The sequence below is a fragment of the Zootoca vivipara genome, chromosome 5 (genome assembly GCF_963506605.1).
Source record: "Zootoca vivipara chromosome 5, rZooViv1.1, whole genome shotgun sequence".
Classification (NCBI taxonomy): domain Eukaryota; kingdom Metazoa; phylum Chordata; class Lepidosauria; order Squamata; family Lacertidae; genus Zootoca; species Zootoca vivipara.
Window position 1 is genome coordinate 70,529,932 of NC_083280.1, and position 20,321 is coordinate 70,550,252.

The 20,321-nt window shown below is 45.0% G+C and overlaps 1 protein-coding gene across 2 annotated transcripts in view; it reads left to right on the forward strand.

Annotated features, from left to right (window-relative positions):
• The window catches only part of UNC5B (unc-5 netrin receptor B), a 172,424-nt gene that overhangs the window by 109,937 nt on the left and 42,166 nt on the right, over positions 1-20,321 (forward strand). For both annotated transcript variants that reach the window (XM_035137966.2, XM_035137967.2), the window contains exons 2-3: positions 8,840-9,061; positions 19,254-19,397. In XM_035137966.2, the coding sequence (XP_034993857.2) occupies positions 8,840-9,061; positions 19,254-19,397 (366 nt within the window). The remainder of the gene's footprint in view (positions 1-8,839; positions 9,062-19,253; positions 19,398-20,321) is intronic.

The window sequence follows — 20,321 nt, forward strand, 5'->3', positions numbered from 1 at the left end:
CTTGATAGTGAGCGTTTGACATACCCCCGCAGGAGGATGTTCTTATTGCTTTGTGCAAAAGTGGAGCAGTCTGTCACCTACTTCTTTTTTCTTTTCCTGCTTAGGTGGAACAAGTGAGCAGGCTATTTCAAGTGACTTTCTGCAGCCATATTACATGGCAGTGTGTGCTAGTTTTAGTCCTTTTGTGGGGTAGCATCAACATGCAGGAAGCTGTCACATTTTGAAGGCGAATCAGGACTTGGAGATGAAAGTATTTGAGGAAAATTCTACATTTTTTCTTATAGCTATGTGAATAAACTCTTGTTTGCAAATGGACCTCCTCTCTTCCACAGGTCTTGGGAGAGTATTCATGAGTGTTAAGGAGTGGGTGCAAGGAGGAACAGCCCACACAAACACCATAAACTATAGTCTCTAGATTACCAGTTTTATTTATTTATTTATTTATTTCTGAAGCATTTAGCCCTTGTAGAATCCAATATATGTGGCAAAATATGGAGGCACTGTTCCGCTCATTTGTTTGTGAGAAACCAGCTTGCTCCTGCCTTTCAGTGTGTTAGCCAGTGAAAGAATTCATAGTAATTACTGACATTTAGAAAAGCCAATTAGCAAAAGAGAAGCCTAGAGTGAAATGTCCATTGTCTGTAGAAGGAACTTCTTGGTTAATTTTTAAGCCTTTCATGCTGCTCTACCTAGTGGAGAAGTGATTGCTCCCTAATAAAAAAAAACACAATTCAGACATCCGGAATTCTAGAGTAGTTGAGTTTGTATACATTTTTTAAAAGTTACCTTGTCAGTGCCAATGCAGATTAAGCCTATCATTATTATACCTATAAAACAGAGAATGGGGGCAGTTAGTTACCCAGTATTGTTAAACTATTGGCAGACCAAGTGTCTCAAAATAGTGAGGTGCTATGAAGCTGCAAGAAACCCAGACTAATTAAATGCAATCCTTTTCATGGTTCCAGACCTTGCATTTTAAACATTAGTTAGTGGAAAGTTGAGGAGTGTCTGACTTGCTCTATGTTCTTACAGTTCTGTAGCACCCTGTTGTAATAAAAGTTCAACCTTAAATGTTTTATAAATAGTACTAAATGTAGGATTCTTCTCTTTCAAACTTCATCTGTCTAGCAGTGCAGTATCAATCTTTCCGCCTCCCCTTCCCACAATCTGAGCATCTAAGTCAGGCACCCCCAAACTTCAGCCCTCCACCTGTTTTGGACTACAATTCCCATCATCCCTGACTACTGGTCCTCTTAGCTAGGGATCATGGGAGTTGTAGGCCAAAACATCTGGAGGGCCGCAGTTTGGGGATGCCTGATCTATCACTTCCATCAGCCCTGCCCACTGGTCCTGCTTGCTGAGATTCTTAGTTCCACAATTTCTGGAGGGCACAAAGTGTGAATTCATTGTAACTCAAAAGTTTCGTGCAAACATTTTGAACCCTCTAAGTAAAATGTGCCACCTCAGGCAAGAACTAGAGATTACAGAAGTTGTGGGGGTGCTGTCCTAACCAGCAGCCCTGCGGTTCCTTCTCCTCAGTCCCATAACATCTAGGGTCATGACATTGCAATGCTGCAAGCGTTGTCTGCACTTCATTGATTGCCTGATACAGACTCAGGGAAATTTACAGCACAACGATGTTGCAACATGCATTGAGTAACCCAGATGTTAACATGGGGGGGGGGGGGAAGGTGTTGCCGCTGTTTTCGACAGCAGCCCCCAGCACCATCCTGACATTCCAGGCTCGTGTTCTGTGAGCCTTGTTTTCTAGGACCAATACAGCAGCTACCACTGAGCAAAGCAGCAAAGAGTTTGCTCTGCGAAGTGCCAAGTATTGAGCAAGGCGCTTCTGAAATATGGGGCATCCATTATGTCCGATGGAGCTGTCATGTTCAGGAATAAGGGACATCCCTTTAGCTGAGGGGCATCTTTCAGCATGAGCTCAGGTGCCCTGAGTTAGAGGCTGACAATGAAGGACTGTCACGAGCTGGAAGATGAATTGTGCTCTCCTTCCACATGTCTCTTCCATGGCAGAGGTGTGGGCATTTTTCCTTTGCAAAGTGCTGTGCGGTTAGTCCTCTATCCTGGGGTTTAAATCAGATGCTATGCACACACACACACACACACACACACATGCCAGCAACAACATAAAAACTCCAGCAACAGAAACACATCAGCACAAGCAAACAGCAATGGGAAAACTTAATTGGTAGCTTCAGGCCTGTGTTACAACCCTGGCCAGGGATAATATATCTTTAAGTACTTGTAATCTTTTGAAATTCCCCTCAGCCCTGCCTGAGAGAGGACGTGGAGATTACCAAAGGGGCGGAGGGAGAGAAGTGACTTGGGGGAGAAGAACTTTGCCAGACGCACTTTAAGAGACTAATGGATTTCTAATGTTTACATTCTTTATATACAAACCTGCTTTATAAATGATCGTGGCATTATAGCTGTAAAACAAAGTCATAAAAACAGCCTGCAGCTCAGGCATAGAGCATAAATGCCTTCTTCCTCAGGCAGATGAAGGAGAGGCAGAGTGGAGAGCAATCAATATTTATGGGCCTTATCTGTGTTTCTGTGGTGCAGTCAGGGAGATAGCGCATAGGCTTAGGTATGTTACCAACCTCTGGGGTTGGCCCTGAGACTATTGTTAGGATCTCCTACACACGAGTAGGACCCTGGCAGAGACACATGCCCAACTGGCATGTTCTCTCCCTCCTGGTCGATCGTTCGGGAGCTTCAAAAGCTTTCTCCAGCCCGAACATCTCACAGCGACTGATGCCAAGAAACATCAGCACACTTACGGATCCACAGAATTTGCGCAGTTGTATAACAGAACTCAGCAACTCAGCATTTTGGCTAATCTACTTTTATTTACATATAAACACACATGGAGCACTGCAACATGGCTCCCTCTCTCTCTCTCTAGCATCAGACAGCAAAGAGAAGGAACAAAGGACAATAGTCCCACTTCATGGCACACAGTAACACAAACATCCTGTCTTCATCACTTCCCACTCTGTGGAATGAAAACATACACAGTCATATGATAGACAACAATCCCATGACTGCAGACACGGGTAATGAATCTCCAACAACCTCCCCCGATTCATGAACTGTGTTGCAGTCATCAGTGTAACTGCAACAAACATACAGATGTCATACACACAGTATACCTCTGTATCACCCGTTCCACCCTTGGAACTACCTGCAACTGGATTGGCTTCTGGCATCTTGCACTTCTGGCCAGTCTTGGCATCACAACCCTTCTGACTATCAGGAAGTCTCACATCTGGCTTTGTTGGGACTCGAACCCTTGCTTCGTTCCTCTCTGAGGAATCAGTATTCGCACACACAGCCTATGGACATGATTCAGCTTTCTTCTCCAAGGAAACAGTGTTTACTCTTACAGCCTTTGGGCATGGTTTCCCGTCCCTCAAGGACAAACCCTGTACCCCTTTCAAGACTCTGGGTTTCAAGACCTGTGTCGAGCCACTAACCACAGCTAAATCTGCAACAGCTGTGTTAGCCAATTCCTGTGCATACCTGGTGGGCATTTCACCCTTTGTAGCCCCTCCTGATCTGTGCATCTGGCACATCTCCTCCACTGTATCAATGGAACTCACCTCAGTGTTAGCATCAGCAGCAGACTCTGTATCAGAGCCTTCCGCAGTGGGGTAGCCTTGGGAAATACCCTTATTTCCCCCCCCCCCCCAATTCTGCACTGCACTCAACAACCCTAGTGAGTAAAATCAGCTTGGTATGAGGCCTCAGTACTTTGTACAAGCCATCACCCTACCCAAGGAAGAATCTATGCTTCCTGCCTTGTGACATCTCAACCCACATGTCAGACCCATCTATTGGCATCCTGGCTTTTTCCGGGTTTATCATGTCACAGTTCCCATCAGAAACTCTGTCTGAATCCAGGGAAAGACCTTGCAAACTAAGTTTGCCAAGCGTATTACTCTGTGGCTTTGGAAGCCACATGTCAGATCCAATCATTGGCATCTTGGCTTTTTCTGGGTTTGCCTTGTCACTGTTATCATCACCATCTCCATTACCAAGAGGGTGTCTCTGTGAGATACCCATATTGCCTCCCTCTTTTGCTTTGTCCTGAGCGCTGGTACACCTGACCATCTTCGTGTCAGACATCAACAATCTGGAAGACCCATACACACATCCTGCATGAAAAGAATGGTTATCAGACATGATATCACTTGTCTCTCTAACCTTCCCACCATCCCCCACGTTTACATCACAACATACTAAGAACAAGCAATTCATAATGTCGCTTTCGTTCTTCTGGATGGTTGCGTTCTGTTTACAACCTGAAACACAACAGTCACGCTGCGTCAGCTGGAATTCCATCAGTACGCTGCGATTCCGACCTGGAATGAAAAACACGTTAAACATCACAACATTATAGCTTTTCAGTTCCACGATCCCAGTGCTATGCACCCCCAATGAATCTGCACCCTACTGTTGGATCAGTTCCTTCTATGGCGTACACATGGTGAACCAGTTCCATCTTCCACAAAGGTGTGCCTTCGCCTCAGAATCTAGCACAAAAGATGCTTGCACCTCTATACAGGAACAGCCAGTCACCAAATCTGTGCTCATTGCAAACGATCCCTTGCTGAAGCATTGCTTCTCGCCACCGGTGCCTTTTGGACATGTTGGAGCTGTTGTTTATCCTTGTCTCTGGACTCTGTCCAAACTTCTCCCATGCCTTCAGACCAGACCCTGGGATTTGCGTCACCATATGGTTCCATTTTATTGTCTGAGGCCGAATTGCCAAATACAGCTATTAGATAGTTGTGGTTGTCGCATCTGCTGCTAAAAACATCTGTATTACAAGGAGTCTGTAGCAGAGCAGAACCCCTCCTGGAATCTTTTTTTAATGGGAAGCACTGTATCCCTTGAGGTTTCGATGTAGTCTTGCATCTTTGCTTTCCTAACCATGGTGTGCATATGGGGATAGGGAGAGGCAAAGAACAAGACAAAGACCACCAGAGGAAGGCAGCAATGGCGACTTTGAGATATACTGGAGCTGTTCCAGTGCTGAAATGATCCCTGAGGTGTTCTAGATGGTTGTTCTGTTGATCAACCACATGCATTATTTCTTAGCTGCCTGTTTGCTGGGTTCAAAAACATAAGACAGTTGATTCACAAAATGGTTTTGATTTAGAAAAATCATTCAAGTTGCGCCTTCTTTTTTAAAAGCATGTGTGCTTAATTTTAATGATGATATCTTGGGAAATATTTGAGATATGGCAGTACAGGCTGCTTTGAGCCCAAATTGTGCCCAGAATATTCACAAGCAATTTTTTTTTGGGGGGGGCACCTTATTTATAACAAAACCTTCACAACTTAACATGTCTTCCCCATCTCCAAATTCTTGTTCTCATTGGACCAGAGAATTCTGGTGATCCTGGCTTTTGACAAACTTGAATGCTAGTTATTTTCTCTCCTAAGGGCATTCTGTTCTGTTTTGGGGGTGGTTGTTTTGTGTGTGTGTGTGTGTGTGTGAATGGTTTTTATTCAAAGCTCGAACAACAGGTGGTCAGAGAGAACAATCTGTAATCACCACTCTGCTGTCTTTAAGCTATGGGACCTACTCTGCAGGACATTTTATTCCAAATGATCATCTTGGACTTGAGCCTTTTTCAATTTTAGCTCCAGAAAGGCCCATTCATCACTAAACCATCATCTTGCCTGCCCTGCAACTTCCTGCCTCCTCCGTTCCGCTCTGGGATGCTCCTGGGTACCCAGCGAACTGCTTTGGGCTGCAGCTGTGCAAAGGCTCACAAGGGCTCGCCGGGAGGACATTGTGTGCCCTAATTACACTCTGCATCCCTGTGCAATTGGTTGGGTGCTGAGAAAATTACAGACCTGCAAATGAAATTAGGAAGGGAATGCTTGGCGGCAGCAGCAGTAGCAGCAGCAACGAAACCAGGGAGCATGAGAGAGAAAGAGAGATTAGCCTGGAGTTTAATTCGTTGTTTCCAAAAGAGCAGTTAATGGATTATGACAAATGTCCTACTGCTTTCCCTAGTGCTGTGTTAAAATGGAAATGGAAAGTCAATTTTCCTAAATGGATTTTAAATGGCCAACCTTGTGTGTTTGTGTGTGTGTGTGTGTGTGTATTTTCACAGGCTGGTTTCCCCCCCACCCCTCGGGATACATCTCTGGCATCTGGCTTCCTTGGGCCTAATCATTATTTCCCTTTGGGGTTTGTTTTCTAAAGGACTCAAAATGGCAGGCCCTGGTAATTTGTGGGCAATCTCAAGATTGGCTGGTACTTAATTTGGGTTGTAGGGTTGCCATATGTCCTCTTTTCCAGGGCAGGTCCTCTTTTTCATGGGTATGTAAAACGAGAGTCGTCATAGCGATCCATAGTTAAATGCAGAAGTCGGCAAAAGTGTCCTCTTTTTTGCTCTTCTATTACCAGTGCATTTCCCAATCTGTGCCATGGGAGCCACTTTTCAGATATTACAATATATGCCCATCTTCCTTCTCCTTCTCTCCTGCTCTCTTTCTTCCATTCTTGCCTTTCTGACTTTCTCTTCTTTCTTTACTTAATTCGTTCTTTACTTAATAAATAAACCCCCCTTGAAAAAGAGGTGTGTGTGTTTGTGAATGATTGTGCAGCTCAACTGTGTGGCATGACCCAGCAGCCAAGACCTCATTTCTTCTGTGTAACTTGGAAGCTCATTCCCAAGACTGCCGAGATTTGCCTGCTATCTCCGGCCCAGGTTTTCAATCCTAGATTTTGGCTTCGTTGCAACTGGTTTGTTTACTTTTGGTCTTTATCCTGCAGTGCCCAGGAAGACCCTTGGGAGTGCCAAGCAGGCTGGACGCAAAGCATGCTTGAACCATGAAACATCATAGGAACACCATGCTTGCCTTAGCTCTGCCAGTACTCAGAGGGTTTAATAGCAGCACACAGTGCCTGCTGTGTGGGTGGGTGGGGTTGTGGGTGGGTGTGGGGTGGGTGGGAGAGATAGAGGAGGGAGAGAGAGAGAGAGAGAGAGAGAGAGAGAATATGGTGCAGTTGGCAGGCAGGGTCGATCTGTGTTGTAATCCCTTTCAAAATTGCTACAGCCTAGTGGAGAATGTTCTCTGAATATGAAATGCTTATTACTTATATTCTGTCCTATATTCTATACTTAAGAGGCTTTTCCCCCTCTTCATCCTTCAGGGCTGCCCATCCCAGAAGAATATCCCCTGGAGTCTTTCCCCCAACAGAAAAAAACCCCAACACATTATGTATCTCTTCTGTGCATGCAGCTGCTCTTTCCCAATAGTCTGTGTACATATATCTCCTCAGGGCTCAAAGCCAGAAGCAAAGCACCCAGACCTGGGTGTCCTGTGTCTTCCAGGGCCTGCCAGTCTGGCTCCAGTTTTATCATGCAACTCTCACTGTATTGCTAAGTGACTGGAGTGCAGTCAAGATCCCTGCCAGGTGGCTGTAACACATGAAGGATGCAACCCTACCTCCACTTGGCAGTAATAGGTTTAGCATCTGTATGATGCTTTAGGAAAGGGGCAGGCAACTTTTTCTTTTGTTGAAGATCTCATTGTCTCAGGGGTAATCTGACATGGGCCGCATGCCAGCGATGGGTCAACATTTCAATCAAGCTATTGATCTGCTCCCTTTCCTGGTCAGGCACCACAAGTTCATATCCCATAAACATATATATATATGACATTAGGGTTTTATTTTAATTTTGCCCTAGTGCGCACTGTGCTTCAGTTGAATTGTAGTTGCCATTTTAATGCACGTTTACGCAGTTTTGAGAGATCGTTTTGGAGCACTTCACAACCTGTTTTTGTTCTTACCACCCTCAACAGTTTGGTGTCATCAGCAAACTTTGCCCTATCACAGCTCACTCATAACTCTACATCATTTATGAAGAACTTTAAAAACCCACATGTCCCAGCACTGATCTTTGGAGGAACCCAAGTCCTTTTTGAGAACTGTCCATTTACCCCTACTTTATGCTTTCTGTTCTTTAACCAGTTACCGGGGCTGATTCAGAAGGGGCTACCTAAAATAAAGTTGACCCTCATAGCTCTGGATTGTCCACCTGTGCTTTAGGTCATCCAAATACTTTATTTCTCATTAATCCCGCAGTGTGGTATCCCCATATTATTGATTGGAGCAGGAAGGTGACTGAGCAATAGTGTCTTGTCTGAAGCCGTCTATATGCTCCATGGCAGAACCAGAGACTTCCAGATTCTATCTCTTTCTCACCGTGTTATAGTAGCTTTCATGACTTGCCCATGAGTAACCTATATTGAAATCCATGGGATTTAGTTATGAGCAAGCTTATGTAAATGGGTCTTCAAATAGTACTCTCTGCTGGTTCTGTAGGAATTGTCCCACTAAGAAGTATGCTTCCTTGCTTGCGTCTCTGTTAAGGATTGGTGTCCAAGAGAAAGGAAGTGACATTGACCTGGTTCATATATGATATTCTTGACCCAATAAACCATGTAGCATTGCACTGGGAACAATAGTTTTGTTTGCACTCTCTATCCTCCCTTTCTTTTCCCTTGAGTGCCTTAATGCAAGAATCCCAAACCAGGAAACGGTAGTGACTACAGTCCTTGCTTGCAAACCACAGTATATATATCTGAATTGGGCCAAAGACTATGCAAATGTATTAAGTTACGAAGTGGGGTTAAGAATAAAGAAAGCTCCAACTGACAAGGAGTCAAAAAGTTCTGAAATTAAGGTTGTTGCCCATCAGACACCATTCTTTCAAAGCCAAGAACTGATGTTGCTGCTTGAAGCACGTGGAACTAAATTTCTCACATTTCTCCTCTTTCATTGCAGGGATTGAGTATGGAGAGGTGCTTCCTGATTCCTTCCCATCAGCCCCTGCAGAGTCCCTTCCCCATTTCCTACTGGAGCCACAAGATGCCTACATTGTGAAGAACAAGCCAGTGGAGCTGATCTGCAGAGCCAACCCAGCCACCCAGATTTACTTCAAGTGCAATGGCGAGTGGGTGAACCAGAACGATCACATCACCACAGAGAGCTTGGACGAAATCACAGGTGAGAAGGCTTAGAGGATTGAACCATCTCTCAAGCCCACCTGGGACCGGACCTACCACTAGGTAGAGACTGAGTTAGGCAGCTGCCTCAGACAGCACATTTTGGAGATGAGGGAGTGGCAGTGAGGAAGTTAGAGGACAGAACTGTATTTGCCACAGGGCCTGCCTACACCATAAACCAGTCTAAATTAGCCCCCTAGGCTAGCCTGCTGCCTTCAGGTGCAGAGGAGAGCACTGTTCCATTGCCAGTACTGAAGAAAGATACATTTGCCAATCTAGGTGGACATGGAATTGGGGAGAGCCTTCACCTCAGACACCAAAATACATTGGGCCGGCTCTATGTGCCAGCTCTACTCTTCTTTTCTACCCTTCAAGCATTATATTTTATATCTTAGATTTTTGTTTCTCTATTGAGGCATATGCTGCAGAGCAAATAAATATATTATATAACAAACGTCCCTGTTTGTTATATAATATATTTTTTAAAAAAATACTTTGACTTGCCTTCTTTCGATTGCTGAGAATTAAAACTGACAAAAGTTCTCCTAGCCTGTCTCTCATTCAGAGCAGTTCTGGGACGCTTGCTCCGAGGAAGAGCACTGAGCCAAAGCAAGTGATTTTTCTTTCTCTCCAAACTCCTGCTTCTATGAAAGCTTAGCAGAGGTTCTTCAGTGAGGAGACCAGACGTGGTGGCCAAGCCTTTCTGACAATCAGCTTGTGCACCAGTGTTGCCCCCTGAAATGAGCAGCCACCTGATGATGTTGGGTGGGTTTCAGGATAGTGGTCTTCAGCTGGTGGGTCAAGACCTGCCATTGGGTCATAGCCTGATCTAAAGCACAAAAGCAGAACAACTCTACCACCATATAAATATATGGAGTGAGAGATAGACATAGATACAGATGGATCTGCAATTGTTTGTTGGGGTTAAAGGTGGGTCCCAGGTCTGAAAAGACTGACAGATACTGTTCTAGGGGACACACTCAGCTCATGAATTGGCTTGGCCAGCACTCTCTCTCTCTAAAGGGAACCCCCAGAATCGTCTGCAGTTCACATGGTTCTCTGAAAGCACACTAATACAGAAAGGTTTTCCTGGAGGTAAAATGTCTGCAAGCCAGAATAGTAGTGATGTACTACTACACCCGATTGTTTAGATAAGCCCTTGATAACACTGAATCACAGTGTAATTAATTTCAACATCCTTTTAGGGCGAATTGTATCAACATGTCTGTGGTGGAAGAAACAAAGTGCAAATTCATGCTAGTATTTAATAACAACTGTTTAGGCATATTTCCATTAGATTTTCCAGTAAAATGTTTCACAAGAGGTTCTTAAGAAAAGCACATAATCTTAAAAGTGAGGGAGGTAAAATTCTGACATGGATCAGAAACTTGCTTAGAACAAGAAAGCAAACAGTAGGGAAGCATAGTCAATTTTTACTGTGGCAAGAGGTTAGCAGTAGGTTCCTCACAAGAATCCAGGCTGAAAGTTCAGTTTTATGCTGAGATGCTGTTGGGGATTTTGAAGGATTTTACAGCCATCCTCCAGCAGCCTTCTGTTGCGAACTTGAATGGGGCTAGCCCACCAAAGTGAATGATTTATAGATTGTTGCCTGAGGACGTTAGAAGCCTTGTTGCGATTGAACTTCATAGAACCGGGTCTCCTTGGCTTTGTGACAGACAGATCCTCAGATAACTTGCGCTGGTTCAAATTCAGTTCAAGGGTATTGTGCCCACACCTGATCATGCCATGAGAAATTGCATCTTAGTCTTAAACAAGCTCATCAGGCAATGTCCCAGTACCAAGCTTCATGATTTAAGTCATGGAGTCCTAGCACAACTTTGGAAATGGGCTACATGTGCATGGAATTGGCTTAGCGTTGTGTAGTGGTTAAGAGAGGTAGACTCCTAATCTGGGGAACCGGGTTCGCATCTCCGCTCCTCCAACTGCAGCTGCTGGGTGACCTTGGGCTAGTCACACTTCTCTGAAGTCTCAGCCCCACTCACCTCACAGAGTGTTTGTTGTGGAGGAGGAAGGGAAAGGAGAATGTTAGCCACTTTGAGACTCCTTCGGGTAGTGATAAAGCAGGATATCAAATCCAAACTCCTCCTCCTCTTCTTCTTCTTCTTCTTCTTCTTCTTCTTCTTCTTCTTCTTCTTCTTCTTCTTCTTCTTCTTCTTCCCCCCAAACTAGCACTGACTGTCCTTGTAACTTGCTTGTGGGCTTCCCAGAGGGACCTGACTTTCCACTGCCAGAAACATGATAGGAAGAAGTGGGCCTTTGATCTGATCCAGGATTGCCAGTCTTATGTTCTTAAACTTTTTGAAATACAGTAAGGGATCCTGTATTGTCTAGATGTTCATACCAACTTTTCTTATCAGTTCTAGCATACTAAAATCTAGAGAGATCTTTCTCTCTCCCCCCCCCCTCTCTCTTTCCACACACACAGACAAACTAGGCATGGTTAGGCAGATGTGAAAGATTCTGGTAGGCCTCAGTTTAAGTACTTGTTCCATACTGATCCAGGGCTGAAGTCCTATTTTTCTCTGACTTCAGGGGATGGAGCAAATGTTAAGTAATTTTTAATCTTAGCTTTCAAAACTTCTCCCCCTTTCCTCTTATAACAAAAAACACTTGTCACCACTTCAGCTGATTACCCCTCAGCCATCTCATGTTTAAAAACATGTCTGAAAATATATTAACATTCACCTGCCTCTCTCTCCCCAACCCTGTCTTAAAGTTGCTTAGTATGCCCCCCCCCCATTTTTGTGAAGGACAAGTGGTTCCACAAAAGAGGGGAATATTCAGCCCAGCTTGATCCTAAGTCATGTTCTGCTTAGAGCACTTCTCTAGATTTTCCTCAGTCATGGATGAAGAGTCTTTGAGATCCATTGTGAAAAGGGAGTTGCTTGTAGAAGGACCAGACCTGTAAACAAAATGGTCCAGGTGAGGTTTTAAGGGTTTGGGTCATTTTGTTAAGTGAGGAAATATTCCAAACAACAGAGGTAGCTAAATGGGTGGCATAATCTGGGATGGAATTTAATACAGTGCAAACTACTTATAAATAGCATAACTTCTGCCCATTAAAACTACTCTTGTCAGTTTCACTCCAAGAACTCATTACAAGGTCGCTCATTGTATGGTTTCAACCTGAGGGCATTTTCTGCTCCTTTAGAATGTAAGAAGAGCTCCTTAGTATGCTAATTGCTTCAGCAATGTAATAGCACATGGTAAATCTTCTGAGGTGCTTAGTGTGGGTACTGATGACACTTTGACAACCTAGGCCTGATCAGTTCGTTGTGGCCAAGCACTGAATTTACACACGTCAGAAATAGAAAGAGTCAACTTATGACCAGTTCAGAAAAGTGTGTTACCATCTGTCAGAGGGTCGTCGTGGCTACTCTAGAGTAACTCCGCCTGAGTCTAGTTTGTCTTCAAAGACGTTTATTGTGCTATTTATTTACAGTGAAGAGACAGCTTAAAACATGACCTCTCGTCCTGAATCAGAATCCGGCAATGGCGTACGTCTGTTCCTACGCCAGCAAAGTAGTCTGGGCACCCCAAAACGCCACCGCCTTGACCTGCGTTGCGGCGCTCTCCTTACTTCTTGCGCCGGAAGGAGTGATGCCCTTTCAGCTTCCTCCCTAAGCGGTCGGTACCCTGGCTCTGCAATATCCGTGAGCATCCGCCCTGCATCCCTCCGCCCCTGAGCTTTCCCATCGTTCCTCCCTCTGATTTCTCTCCACCTCCGAGTCTCTCCCTCACCCTCTGGCTGCTTCAGAACCACTGGTTCTCTCTGTACTTGACAAGGTGGATGTTAGGATGATGGGGGCCGGCTCCCTGTAGGGAGTCACCCTTACACCATCATTAACCCGCAACACCATAATTCAGATCTCATGAAATCGTCTCTGAGGGCTGATTTTGTAGCCTATGTTTTCTGGCCAAAGGATAGTCTCTGTGGGCAATGAGCAATCCCTGCACCCTTAGAAATGCAGGACGGCTTTTGACATATCAAAAAAGCTTCACCTACCTACATAGTCAGCTTCACATTTAGCTGCTTTTTTAAAAATAAAAATTAAATTACTTATCAGCAATGGAACTCGGGTGCTTGCTGTGCCGAAGATGCAAATATAACTTGCCCTGTTGCCCTAGATAAGATCCATTTTGGAAATGGCAAACAAGTACCAACAGCCAACTTGTGGAGGAGACTGAGAGGGTGGCTGGTTGCACTTACTGGTAAATGTCTGATACAGCTGAGTGTGCATTCTTGCCAGGACTGTGCACGGGGACAGGCTTGATTAAACAGGTGTGGCCATCTTGGTAATTTCAGAGAGGTGTTGCTAATTCCATTACATGATCCTTCATCCTTGTGGTGCCTTCTTGTATTTCCTCCCTCCTGCTCCCCAACCCTTTTGTTTGGGAGGTGCTGTAACTCAGCAGTGGAGCCCGTACCTTGCATGCAAACAGTTCCAGGTTCAGTCTCCGGCGTCGCCGAACAGGGCTGGGAAAGAACCCTGCTTAAAACTGCCGGTTGGTGTGGACATCACTGAGCTAGATGTAGCAATGTTCAGACTCAGTATGGGGCATCCTCCTTTGTTGATACATCAGCTGCCATCACTTTTATTTCTAAGTTTGTGCAAGCGTCAAACAGAATGGGCTGCTATGCGTGCTGTGCTTTAATTGTTAGAGTTCTGCCCTCTTTGTGTATTGAAGCGGCCCCTTGTGAATGTATGTACGTACATCCACATTGAAATTTTTAAAAGCAGAGCAGTGGTGGCAGGTATATTAGCAGCAGTGGCCAACATGGGGGGGGGAGAGGTTCAGGGATAGCAGTGGGTAGTGGGACCAGAGGTTTAAAAGATTTGGTTCTCTGCAAGGAAGGACTCCTACCCTACCCACCTGTTAACTGTGGAATCCGTTCTGGAGACCTGCAGTGTGAAAGACAAAAAAGGTCACCATAAGCATGTGTAATGCACTCACTTGCATGAAGAATGATCCCAGGAGAAGATTTCGTGCACTTGTCTCTTAGGGGAGACATGTTTTTGTGTGCTTAATATTTGATAAGTTCCCTCCATTCCACAGAAACAAAACTTCAATAGTCAATTTGAGCTGGTACATTTGCAAGATTCCCCAACGAATCCATGCAATTTCTCCACAAGAGAATGGCCTGGTTCACATGGAGCCAAACTATGTCATAGCATAGTACAGTGGTACCTCTGGATACGTACCTGATCCATTCCGGGGTGCCGTTTGAACCCCAAAAAGTACGCATCCAGAGTGGTGCTTTTGAGCATGCGCAAAAGGTGAAGTGCGCAGAACGCCTCTGCGCATGCAGCGGAACCCGGAAGTAAACACTTCCGGGTCTGCCGTGTTCTTAAGTTGAAAATATGCAATCCGCAGCTAACGCAACCCAAGGTATGACTGTAGTCCCAATCCTTTCAGAGCCAGGGCCCACCTTCGACCCAAAAATGCATTTGAGAGACCCACTTCTTGATTTTCCTTTGCCATATGTTTGCATGGCGGTACTGCTGCTGTTGTGACCCACCTTAGATCAGGCCACAGTAGTGGGTCCCAACCAACCAACAACCAGTGGTTTTTGCATGAATGAGCAAGCATTGGGTACCCAGCATGAGAATTCCCCCCCCCTTTTCAGTCCTACTGTTGCCATACTACCCAGAGCAAAAAGCCATGGTTTGGCTTAGTGTTGTGTATGAAACCAGGTTCATGGTTTGGCTTACCATGAGTGGTAACCCAAGAACAAACCGTAGTATTATGTATGAACTGGGCCAGTGTCTTGTCCAAACTCCCCACCTTCTTAGTCGTGCTGATAGGGATCTTGCAGGAGGTTGCCTATACTGGGTATTTATTTATTTATTTATTTATTTATTTATTTATTTATTTATTTATAGAAAAAGCCATGGTATGAATTGGATTCTCATCATCTTCTTTTTCATTAGCGAGAAATGGTTGCAATGTATATTATTAACAGGCAGAAAATATTTCTTTTCTTCCCCTTTCTCTCTTTTCTTCTCTCTCTCTCCCTCTCCCATTTGCTCAGTGCAGTCTCTCTTTTTAAAACAATTTTAAATGAATATATAACTATAATTAAAGCTTCCATTAAACAAGTCCGCGCTGCACTGTTGAACTCACACAAAAAGTCCACATTAAATCCCTTCGAGGGCTAAATTATTTAATTAGGATTGAGGTTGCCAGCATGAATAGCAAATGGATTTGCAACAGGCGGGCAAGAGGCTTTAATGTCCCAGGAGACCACTTGCCACACATTCCTGCCATCCAGGCTGTGCTACCATCACACCAGCGAAAGGAGCGAGACATGTTAGGATGTGATTCACAGGCACTGTACAGCAAAGGAGAAAGTTGGAGGAATTAATGTGGTTTTTAAAAATATTTTAACTGGCTACCATTCCATCCTTCTCAAAGAACTTGGTGTAGGGAGCCACGCACACAATCATACCATTTCTACTTTACATTCAGAATTGAAGAAGCACTTAATTGTATAATAATAATAATAATAATAATAATAATAATAATAATAATAATAATAAGTCTTGTCCTCGGCTTGCAGGTAGGGAAGGAGGGGAATTTAAATTCCGTTCGCATTTATAGGTGAAGCTGCATAACTTGCCGTTTCCCAAGCATTACCCAAACTGAAATGCCGCCACCCCCTTCTTTGAAATGCACAATTCTCCAAATTTGGCAACGCAGTTCTCCAGCCAAGCAATGTGTACAGAAATGAATCCGCTAGGGCAAATCATGAATAAAAATACAGGCGTTATTAGTGCAAATAGCACACAAGAGTGTGTTCTTGTCAGAGATCAGTTGAAGCTGACCCATTTGCCAATCTCCAGTTACAGAGATGGTGGCATCCCTAAGATGGTTGGGTGGCACTTTGTACGCCTCCTTCCAGCAACTCCTACAGCCAAGCTGGTGCCACACGTATCGCTCTGCTTTCCTTTGGACCACATCAACAAAGTCTTGTCGTTTGGGCAGCCCAGGACCTCCATATGCACTGCTCAGGCTTGCATCCCAGAGAGGTCACTTCAGTGCTGCTAACGCAGCAAAAGCTCTGGTTCATGCTGATAGGGGTGGAATGATCCCTTAACCACCCTATCCACAGGTATTCCTCTTAAAGGAATCCATTGGACTTATGGTTGGTATTCCCCCAAGCGGGGTTGCCCTCTCCACAGTTCTGGGCACACATGGGGGAATCAGGGCCTAGCTGGCAAGCGTCAGTCAGGACCCCCGTCCCAGCTGTGGACCTGGCTGCTGACTCAAGGTGCGTCCTGAGTCAACGCTACCCTAGGTAGGTTTTGGAACCAGAGCCTATGCAACCACTCACTTGATTTGTAATCAATAAAGTTGTGGCCTAAATTCTGCCAAAAAACCAAACCAAAAATATGAGTCATGTCTGAATTTATTTCTAGGCCTGGGTTACAGGGTCTCCACACGCAAAACCAGGGAAGAGCACCAGAAAGGGTTTGCGGTAAAGAAAAACTTTGTCTGTGGATATAACAATTGAAGCATGGTCACCCTTCAGCTTATGAACACTACACGTATTTAAGTTTGGGTTTGCAAAACAGCAGTGATTTGAAGGTCATGGAGAACGGGTCAGTCCTGGTAGTTTAGAATTTGAGCAGATGCCTTAAAGTATAAAGAAAGAGGCTTCTGAGACCTATTCTCATTAATAAGATGGCAGCTTCCCAGGCCCACAGAAAGCAGTTGGAAATGTCAGCCATAACGGGCTCAAATCCTTTATCTGTTTCTACCTACCATGTTCATTAAAGTAGCAGCCATCTTTATTGAGGGCATAAACATCTTCAGTTCACATTGCATATCTTTAGTACCACTGTTGTGTGTGTGTGTGTGTGTGTGTGTGTGTGTGTGTGTGTGTGTGTGTGTGTTTTATAAGCAAATGAAATACAATTGTCATAATGGGAAAGGCAAGAGAAACAGTTGCTTCAACTGCTGCTGAATCCACTCTGCTCTTCATTTGGAGACAATTGGCAGCGAGGTTTTACTATATTAAGGCAATAAGATTAAAGCACATGCTTATGTGCCTTGCTGAATTGAGGCTGTGATTTTTAATGCGACGGTGAAGCGATTAAGGTTGCACTAAAACAGGAGGAGTAATGGGGTATATCTTAGCCAGTAGTAATAGCGGCTCTTTCGTAAAAGAGCTGAATGTTGATAATGGCTCTATCAGAGTTATCACCCTTTGGTGACTCTAGAGTTCTGCCCTCGATGGGAAGTTCATTTGACCAGAAACAGCCTCCCTTATGACTTGAGGAGCTTCTTCTTTCAAAACATATTTCATTTGCTCAGCCTGTTGGTACTCAGTTCTTAATCGTCTAAAATTCTCACCTCCTTTCACTTCTTTATTTCTCAACTGCCTCTTTTCACACACACAAACACACAGAGAGACAGAGAGACGGATGGACAGACAGAGATGGCAACCAATATTGCCCCACTTTATCCTTAGGGTTGGTAGAAGTTTATCTTCCCCATAACATGAAAGTACTAGATTCCCCCCCTCCCGCCGCCGCCTTATGTGGCCTAGTAGGACCAAGAAAACTGTGTACCAACTGTAGATAGCTTAAAAGGGGGTGACGGCCCATCAAGATATTAGGCTTTTGTCCTGGACTGTACATGCTCCCTAGCCAATTAAAGAAAGTATGTGTGGACACTGAGATCTGCTTTATACTGAAGCCAGACCATTGGTTCGTCTAGCTCACTCTCGTCTACATGGCCTGGCAGCAGGTCTCCAGGGTTTGAGATTGAAGTCTCTTCCCCAGCCCCCTAACCAGAGATTCTGGGGATTAAACCTGGGGCCATCTTCAAGCAAAGCAGGTATTCCAAACTTAATTTTAAGAAGCACTGTGGGCAGTTGGGGTGGAGGTAAAAGATAAAAAAGTGAGAAAGGGCTCCTGAATCTTTGGTCGTTGTTTGGAAGAGGCAGGACCAGCTCAAGACATTTTGTTGCCCGAGGCAAAAGACAAGATGGTGCCCTAACTCGCATTCCATCATACTGACAGTTGAATCTTACTTCAGCGCTAGCTGTGGGTCAGCATCCTCCACTGGAGGGCAACAGGCCATCTTAGGGGACACAGAGCCAGCCACATGACACACACAACTCTCTCCTCCAACACCTGACTTCTGCTTCCAACCCTACAACCCCAAGGAAGTGCCACATGAGGCATCCCTGCCAAATCTGCTACCTAGCCCAAAAGAGAGACCGGGAGCTGCCTTCTACATTACAGTAAACCCTCATCTTACACATGTTTGACTTGTGTGATGGTGATTCAACCCTAATTTCAACCATATGTAATTGCACAAGTCAATTCTCATGCAAGGCGGGGAGCTTGAAAGCAACAGGGAATAAGTCTGCTTCATTTTCTGCAGGACAGTTCTTCAGCTATTTGAAGAGTGCTATCATGAAATCGGACCCAGGTGGCGCTGTGGTTAAACCACTGAGCCTAGGGCTTGCTGATCAGAAGGTCGGCGGTTCAAATCCCTGTGACGGGGTGAGCTCCCGTTGCTTGGTCCCAGCTCCTGCCAACCTAGCAGTTCGAAAGCACGTCAAAATGCAAGTAGATAAATAGGAACCGCTACAGCGGGAAGGTAAACGGCGTTTCCATGTGCTGCTCTGGTTTGCCAGAAGCGGCTTTGTCATGCTGGCCACATGACCTGGAAGCTATACGCCGGCTCCCTCGGCCAATAATGCGAGATGAGCGCGCCACCCCAGAGTCAGTCACGACTGGACCTAATGGTCAGGGGTCCCTTTACCTTTTTACCTTTTTATCATGAAATCAACTGAAGCTCTTTTCGTAGGTAGTGAGGAAACCATGGATGTTATACACAACCATGCCTTCTTTCTGGTGTGTAGGACCACCATTCCCCCTTCTACCCTTGCTTCAGCCATGTGTATGCATTTCTCACTTCCATGTAGGTGTTTCTTTTATATCCCACCCCCCATCATAGAATCATAGAGTTGGAAGGGGACCAAGGGTCATCGAGTCCAACCCACTGCAATGCAAGAATCTCAGCTAAAGCATCCATAGCCATCCAACCTCTGCTTTAAAACCTCCAAGGAAGGAGAGTCCACTGTACTAGCTTCTCTCTCACACACACACACGGCTCTCATCATTAACCCCCCTCCTTGTTTTCTCTTCTCCCAGGGCTCCTTGTAAGAGAAGTCCAGATTGAAGTCTCTCGACAGCAAGTGGAAGAACTCTTTGGCTTAGAAGACTACTGGTGTCAGTGTGTGGCATGGAGCTCTGCTGGGACCACCAAAAGCCGAAGAGCTTACGTCAGGATAGCATGTAGGTCTTGAGTGTGTTTAACCCTCCTTCATACGGGTACTTTTCATACTGTGCATTTCTCCCAGGTACTTAGTCTATTTGTATGTAGGCAGGGGCGTAGCAAGGGGATGCAATGGGAGCGGGTTGCCCCGGGTGTCACCCTGGAGGGGGTGACACTCGGGGTGCCACTGGCGCGGCAGCCTATGCACAAACGGCAGCCCATAATACGACCGCACGCCAGCGGCACCTCGTACAGAGTGCGCATGCACAGTATGCCACACATGCGCAGTTCATACGGGGTGCCGCACAGGCGTTGCACCGGGTACCACCTGGGCTTGGTATGCCACTGTATGTAGGGACAGAGATGGACAGAATATCCCCAAGAGCCACATTGTAAGCAGCTCATGTTTGTTCAAATGTGGCCATTCTATAAATTTTGGGCACATTGGGGTGAGAGAGTGTGTAGGAGAAAGAAAGAGGGATACCCTTGCTGGAAAGGAGTATTTTATGTTACATTTTCATTGGTGAGGGTTGTGGGGTTAGTTAGTTAGTTAGTTTGTTTGTTTGTTTAATGAGCAGAACAAGACAAAAGAGAATTCATTTCATCTTAATTTATTGAATTGTTTGATTTAAGGATTTAAATGGGCTTTTCACATATATGTTCATATATTTATTACCCCATTCTCATGGAAGAAAAGGAGAACCCTTGACTGTGGGATCAGAATGGCAAAGATTAGGCCTTACTGTGTGTTTAATAACTGAGGATGGAGGCAAGTTATTTCGATGTCAGGGGAAGCTTGTTCTCTTTATGTTCAGATGCCGCTCGGAAAAATATTGCCAAACTTGACACGAGGGTTCTTGAGGTGGGAGCAGTGCTCTTCATTGACATTCAGACACTCGCTGCCATTTCTAATCAAGCTGGCAGACCACAATGTCACTTTGGCA